This window comes from Eucalyptus grandis, chromosome 10, assembly GCF_016545825.1.
Source record: "Eucalyptus grandis isolate ANBG69807.140 chromosome 10, ASM1654582v1, whole genome shotgun sequence".
Taxonomy (NCBI): Eukaryota; Viridiplantae; Streptophyta; class Magnoliopsida; order Myrtales; family Myrtaceae; genus Eucalyptus; species Eucalyptus grandis.
In genome coordinates this window covers 35474758-35481233 of record NC_052621.1, presented here as the reverse complement: position 1 = coordinate 35481233, position 6476 = coordinate 35474758, and the positions used below count along the sequence as shown (strand labels likewise).

General features: G+C 41.1%; 1 protein-coding gene across 1 annotated transcript; it reads right to left on the bottom strand.

The window, feature by feature from the left end:
- Positions 1 to 3097: 3097 nt before the first annotated feature.
- Positions 3098 to 5903, bottom strand: LOC104434376 (glutathione S-transferase zeta class). Its single transcript, XM_018867717.2, has 7 exons — positions 5712 to 5903; positions 5173 to 5229; positions 4904 to 4989; positions 4595 to 4666; positions 4282 to 4335; positions 3698 to 3844; positions 3098 to 3541 (listed from the first exon to the last, which is right to left on the bottom strand). Exons 3-6 carry the CDS (start codon positions 4967 to 4969, stop codon positions 3752 to 3754), a joined length of 285 nt encoding a protein of 94 aa, XP_018723262.2. The 5' UTR covers positions 4970 to 4989; positions 5173 to 5229; positions 5712 to 5903; the 3' UTR covers positions 3098 to 3541; positions 3698 to 3751.
- Positions 5904 to 6476: the final 573 nt, after the last annotated feature.

The following is a 6476-nucleotide window of genomic DNA, read 5'->3' as shown; positions in this document are numbered from 1 at the left end:
CGGCTCTATTGAATCCAATGCACTAGATTTTTCCATAAGAACGGATATTCAAGATCAATTCTAAGCACCACTCCACATTTGCTTGCCACTTGACTTTGAGACTATCAACATAGGAAATGCCAGAGCACTGAGAAATAGTTGCAACTCCACCAAAAAAAAAAAAACAAAAGGGGGTACTTGCTTATGTTGAGTAAGTAGTTATGTTTGGAGGACCTCACTAGCATGCCATGTGGTCAACTTACCATCATAGACGAACATCTCTGAAGTTCTTTCACTACTGGAGCTATTCTATTATTTGCTCTCTTCTTTCAGGAAGCGAAGAGGCGTGAAAACTTGCAACATTGGTTGGAAACTGTTGCGTTAGCTGTTTTGGGATTCGAAGGAATTAGGACACTTCTTAGGTATTTTACTTCTGGAGTTCTGCTTTGGTGTCCGATATATTTATCTTTGTTGCTTTTGCTTGACACTTTTTCTTTTTCTTTTTTGGCGGAAGGGGACTGCGACATTTGAGGGGGAGAGGGAGAGGCTAGGAGCTTTAGAGTGAGGGCGGTGGTGCTGCCTCGTCGTCTACAGGGGGAGAAAGAGGAGCGTATATAAAATTTCATTTTTCTCGGTTAGGTTGAAAGTGGGATTATTGCTTAACCCACTAAAACCAATATTTATTTATTTTTTGGTCTTTTTTCTTTGGAAACCATTTTGACCCATATTTTATGAAGCATTTTGTGACCCATATTAACAGCCCTAATCCTAGAATAATGTCACATTGATAATTCAAGACTCTATTGTTGGGACCTAAAAGATGTTTGCTCACAGAAAAGCCTTCATGGCTCTGTCTAATCTCGGTGTTTTGTGGTAAAAGCTGAAGGACTTTATCCATTCGTGGATGTCATACGATTGTCATGCAATTATCATGAGTACAATTGATATTGTAAGGCTAATTATTTTTTGTGGTAAAAGCTGAAGGCCTTTAGCCATTCGTGGATGTCATACGATTGCCATGCGATCGTCATAGGTACAATTGATATTCTAAGGCTGGCTATGTAGTGCTTTAGAGTTTAAAAAAAAAACTGGTACAACTACTTCATAGATATTCCAAAAATTAGTCACATCTTGCTATTATTGAATTTGGTCAATGGGTGTTGACCTCTTCTCTTTTGCCTTTACAATATTTATTCATTTGATGTCAGCAAAGAGATGCCTGGTTCATTACTTGAGCCCTAGGGAGTCTCTATCAATGTATAACTTCGTAAAATACCAACCAGAAGATTCCAATCCATACTTATAGAATCTAAGCAAATCCTGATCTCCAAGAGAAAACGACCCAAGATCATCCTTAGTTGCAGCACATGTTGCAGATGAACACCGAACTTCTCAAGATTAAAGGCCAAAAATAATCACTATCTATGCATCCGATACCTTGGTTCTAGCTTTGTCTATTTAAGCAAGAGCGAGAGAGACTAAGTGGGTGTTATGGATTGAATCTAATCATCTGGGTCGACCAAATGGAAGTAACCGGGCCCATTTCTACCACAGAAGGTTGCACCTATTGTAGTTAAAAAGCTTATCAATTAACTGATCTAGTTTTCACGATCCAAAGTATCTACAAACAAAATAGGTGTACTGATTAAGTATCAAGTAATCTCTTGACAATCTAATGAAGCAACCGAAATGTGCCCCGCAGCCATGGCCTGAAGCAATACCGGAGAACATGTTTGTCGGACTTAGGTACTTCTGAAACCACGGTCTCTAGCTTTTCATCATTCTGGAAAAAGACGAAAGATTTATTGACAAATAACTCAAGGAATATGCAGGAAGTATTTGTTGATAATGTCAATTCACGAAAACAGCATATAACTTCACCATTAAGGTTTCGTTATGTGATGAAAACACTAGGTCTCTTTTTACCATTGTGTCCTATCCAGTACCACGTCTTCTCGTTAAACATATCTTATCTCTATCAAGAAGTACTTAATGCAGCAGACTAGCAACTGCTAAGAAAAGTTTTCACTAACTAGTCGTATGAAGAACAATCAAAAACCAGGCAAGGTAAACTGAATAGCACCTTCTGAAATGATTAAGGCAAAATGTAACAATATTGTAGCGGCTATGTTCTGTTTGATGTGCCAAATATGAAGACATGCTTAAACACAACTGGTCATAACAAGTTACCAACCTGATCTTGCGTACAGTTAGTGCGGGTAACTGATGTTAGTTGTTCCAATTATCCATTTTCAGATAATGAAAGAGCACCAGGAGGTGCCTCTCACTCACAACCTAGAAGTTAGAAAAAGATATAAAATATATTGTAGACAGAGTCAACTGTGGAGAGCTACCGCCATAATGCCAGAAAAGGAAACCGGAAGTATCATTCCGCCTTCTGCCTTCTGTCACCATGATACTCCCACAAAACAAAAATATTACTGGGAGACATGAGACGTCCGACCAAAAAACTAAAAAAGAGACGTACCCTATCATTCAGGATACTCAGGGTGCGCATGGAAACACTTTTCTTTTTTGTTCCTGAACAAAAAAAAAAAGTGTTTACATTCCGGAACGATTTTGAACAAAAGAACGCTTTTGGTAAGTATAAAAAAAAAAAATGTTCTTGGAATAAAAAATAACAGAAACATGTTTGAATCGCAAATCAATTTCTGTTCCTAGAATAGAAAAAAAGAATATAAACACGTTTGGTAAACGACAAAAAAATTTCTGTTTTTTTTTTTTTTTTTTTTTTATTTTTTTTAAAAAATTAATGAAGTTTAAAATTGATATTGAATGCTCATTCTTATGAAATGCTCATTAATTTTCTGTAGTCATCTATTTAATTTATTCTTAATACGACAAAAATTCTCCCGTACGTGCGCCGTAACCTGGTAAGGAAGCAAAAACATTCGATGTTTTCATCAGCTACTGTCTAGTTGGTTTGCCATTCTAAAGTCAAAACAGGGCTAGAGATGCACCAACACCAGTTGACAGGACTTTTGGAGTAGCTTTACTGCCATGCTCCAGAAAACCAGACCCCTCAAATTTGATTGTGCAGATCAGAGTGAACATACACACATTGATGTAAACGGGGCAATGAGCTTATACACAATATAATACACACTGATATAATTGCATGGTGATAGTTACAAAATGAGGACGAAACCGCGTGAGACAGTAGAAAAAGGAAAGGACGGCGACTTGCCGATCGCTTTTCCTCTCACGTCAGGCCCCAAATGGTCATTATCTACAATCTATACTAGCAAGTCATTTGGGAAACAGAAAAGGAAAATTAGTCCACAATAATTACAAGCGATCTGTGTCCGAGCTTCTTTCTATCTTTTGCTGATCTTTAAATCGTCTATTGCTTTGGTGATTCCTCAGAAGTCGCAAGAAGTTCCCAACCTCTGCTTCGAGCTGTTGCATCTAGCGTTCTCCGTGACCTCGGGCAAGAGCTTCTCGAAGATTTCAAGGAACAGTACCCACTCATCTTCGCTCATATCTCCGAAAGAGATCCCCTCGCCCTCATTGTCGTGTTGCTGCACTGCACCGTGCATACCTTTGAGGCATAAAAAATGGTAAGTCACTATTACAGATGATTACAGTCGACTCATGACATGGCACGGACGGGGCAACAAAAAGTGAGAGAACGACCCTCACGGGGCTGGCAATTTGTTGAACTTTCGACCATGAGAATCATCACACGGCCTGATACCTGAGACATTTCGGCTTCCAACTTTGAGATTGGAGAGGAGATACCCATGTCAGATCATGGCATCGGGTTGACGTTCGGTGATGATGCTTCGTATTCAGGCAAAGTCTTGTACGATTCATGGATCCTCCTCAAAGTAGGGAACTTGGCCTGCAACGAAGAAGAATACGGACTCAGCTAGGCTACTCAAGCATCAAAGTAAAGACAACATGCATGGATGCTCGATCCACGAGTGCGGCACCAATGATGGGTTTCGAGAATCACAAAGCTCCGACGTTAACCATTCCAATACAGAATGTGCATCATCCAAAAGCCCTCATGCAGTGCTATACCATAGAGATGTCCCGGACTCGAGGTGCACCATGAATACATTTTCATATGTTTTTGCTCGCGAGACATATCTATAGTTACGATACATGGCAGCAGGTTCGCATACGATGAACTGTAAATTGAGAAGTAAAGGGCCTCTCATCTGAAGATCTTAATACCCCTATTTGGTAATTGCAATGTGAAAGTTCTCCCAGCGAGACAACTATCCCCAAAAAACAAGATCTTCTAAAGAGAAAGCATTATGAACAGGACTATACCAGCACAGTCAGCATCTGAAGAGGCTGTATGCTCGAGCTGATTATACTTGCAGCCTGCCAAAACAAATGACAACGCCAGTTGTTTTTCTACTGAAAACACCCACCAAATTGAACCTAGAGTCTGTTGTGAAGTGACAAAGCAGAGAGGATAGGGAATGAAGAGCACTACAATGGAAGATCTCATCTAATCAGTTTTGATCATGCGTAATTCAGCAAAAACTCAGAAATTTCATGTAAATGATCATCAAAATCTGCGGGAAACTTCAGCTTTAAAGGAATGGAAAGTGCAAAAAAAGAAAAGAAAAAAAGAGACCTGGAGGTTGAGAGCTTTCAATCGAGGATCACGAGGTAACAAAGCCTTCTGAGGATACTTTTCTTCCAAATACTGAACAAAGATAACACGTGCTTTAGCAAAAATCAAAATCGAAATGCACTCAAACCAATCAAACTGATCAAATCAAGCAAAGGGGCCAGAAACTATGCATTGAGTTGAAAAAGGAGCTAGAGAGCTTCTATTTAAGGCTCCTAAATGATGACCTCATACGTATTGGTATTTTAAGTTACGCGTCCATCCAACTCTTATCTATTGCAAACTCTGCTGCATAGCCTAAATAACACCCACCAGCAAAATTGCATAAGAATCTGAAACCACGAAATCTCCGTCCACTAACACTGGAACCAAATGCATAGGATTTAACTTGTCAAATTCTGCAAAATCAAGCACACAACTTCGATCAGAGCTAGAGAATACTTCACTAGATTTCACAGACTTGAGGTAATCGTGCCAGCGGGTATTATGCATACAAAATCTTTCCATTGCCATTCCGAGGCCTACCTACTGAAATCTCGAGAACAATTTGATCTATGACTAAAAGAAGGATCTGAAATTACCAGCAGTATATTGCTTTTCTTTCCTGAGATCCACTGCTTTATACTCATATGAGATCCCTACACACCAACCAAGAATAAAGTTAAAAAACATCACCCTAAAGAAAGGTCTTTTTAACATCGTTTCAGCTGCAAACTTCAAGGGTTACTTTCAGATTGTAAGCTCAACATCTGGTTTATCATAAAGCCAAAACCAGCTCGAGCGAGCTGCTGCTGCTGGAGCTGCTGCTCGAGCAGCTGCAGCTCGCTCGAGCCTCGCTCGAGATGCTGCAGCTCGAGCGAGCTGCGGCTCGAGCTCGAGCTGCTGCTCGAGCAGCAGCTCGAGCTCGCTCTCGAGCGAGCGTTGCTCCCCCTTCGGCGCGGCAGATCTGGGCGAGCAACGCTCGCTCGAGGCTCGAGCGAGCCGTCCCAGATCTGTCGCGCCGAAGGGGGAGCAGTGCTGACCGGAGAAGGAGCGCCGAAGGGGGAGCGACGCTGACCGGAGGAGGAGCGCCGAACGGGGAGCAACGCTGACCGGAGAAGGAGGAGCACCAGAAACGTACCTGGAGTCGCCGGAGTGAGGAGTCGCCGGAGAGTCAGCCGAGTGGGTGCCGCCGGAGAGATGGGAGAGACGCCGGAAAAGGAAGAACGAAGCTTCAGCCGACGAGAGGAGCGATGAGCACGCACGAAGGAGAAGAGCTTCGCTTTTGTTCCGATTTTGTTCTTTTGTTCCTTTGGTTTTTGTTCTTTTGTGCCTTCCAAGAAGTGTTTCTTTTCAAAAGAAACAACTTTTTTATGTTTCTTTTTTCTGTTCTTATTTTGTTCTGGGAAAAAAAAAAAAAGGAACAAAAACGCAATCAAACGCATTGCTTTTTTTTCCTAGGAACACTTTCCGTACGAAGTGTTAGAAAACACTTTTTGGAGTGTTACCGTGCACGCCCTCAGTAACTTCACACGTTTTCATGATCCCAGGTATCTAAAATGCCATTCTCATCAGAACTTCCTAAGGCAGATGACTTGTCTGGAGACCACCGGAAACAAACCAATGGTCTAAATCATGATGTTTTTTCTCTAAACTTGAAAAGGAAAGTGAGGAGATCCTGTTCCAAAATTAAGAACCAATGATATTAAAATTGACTTTTTTGTGTCAACACGATGAAGATCGGCATGGTGAGCTTTCTCAAGCTGGGAAATAGACAACCGAAAGTTCCACCAAGTAAACCAATGCAAACCAACCATGCTCAAAACCAAAGACTTCAAAGGACAACATTTAGGGATCAATAAAATAATTAGGAAGAAAAGCCCGACTCGCGAACTATTTTTGCCGC

Bases quoted from the DNA above. Each gene is read 5' to 3' on its own strand.
- LOC104434376 (XM_018867717.2), bottom strand. From the start codon at position 4,969: ATGCATTTGGTTCCAGTGTTAGTGGACGGAGATTTCGTGGTTTCAGAT. The intron at 4,667-4,903 runs GTGGGTGTTATT...ATCTTTGTTCAG, and splicing joins ATTCTTATGCAATTTTGCTG to TATTTGGAAGAAAAGTATCC. The intron at 3,845-4,281 runs GTATAGTCCTGT...TCTTCGTTGCAG, and splicing joins TTCAGATGCTGACTGTGCTG to GCCAAGTTCCCTACTTTGAG.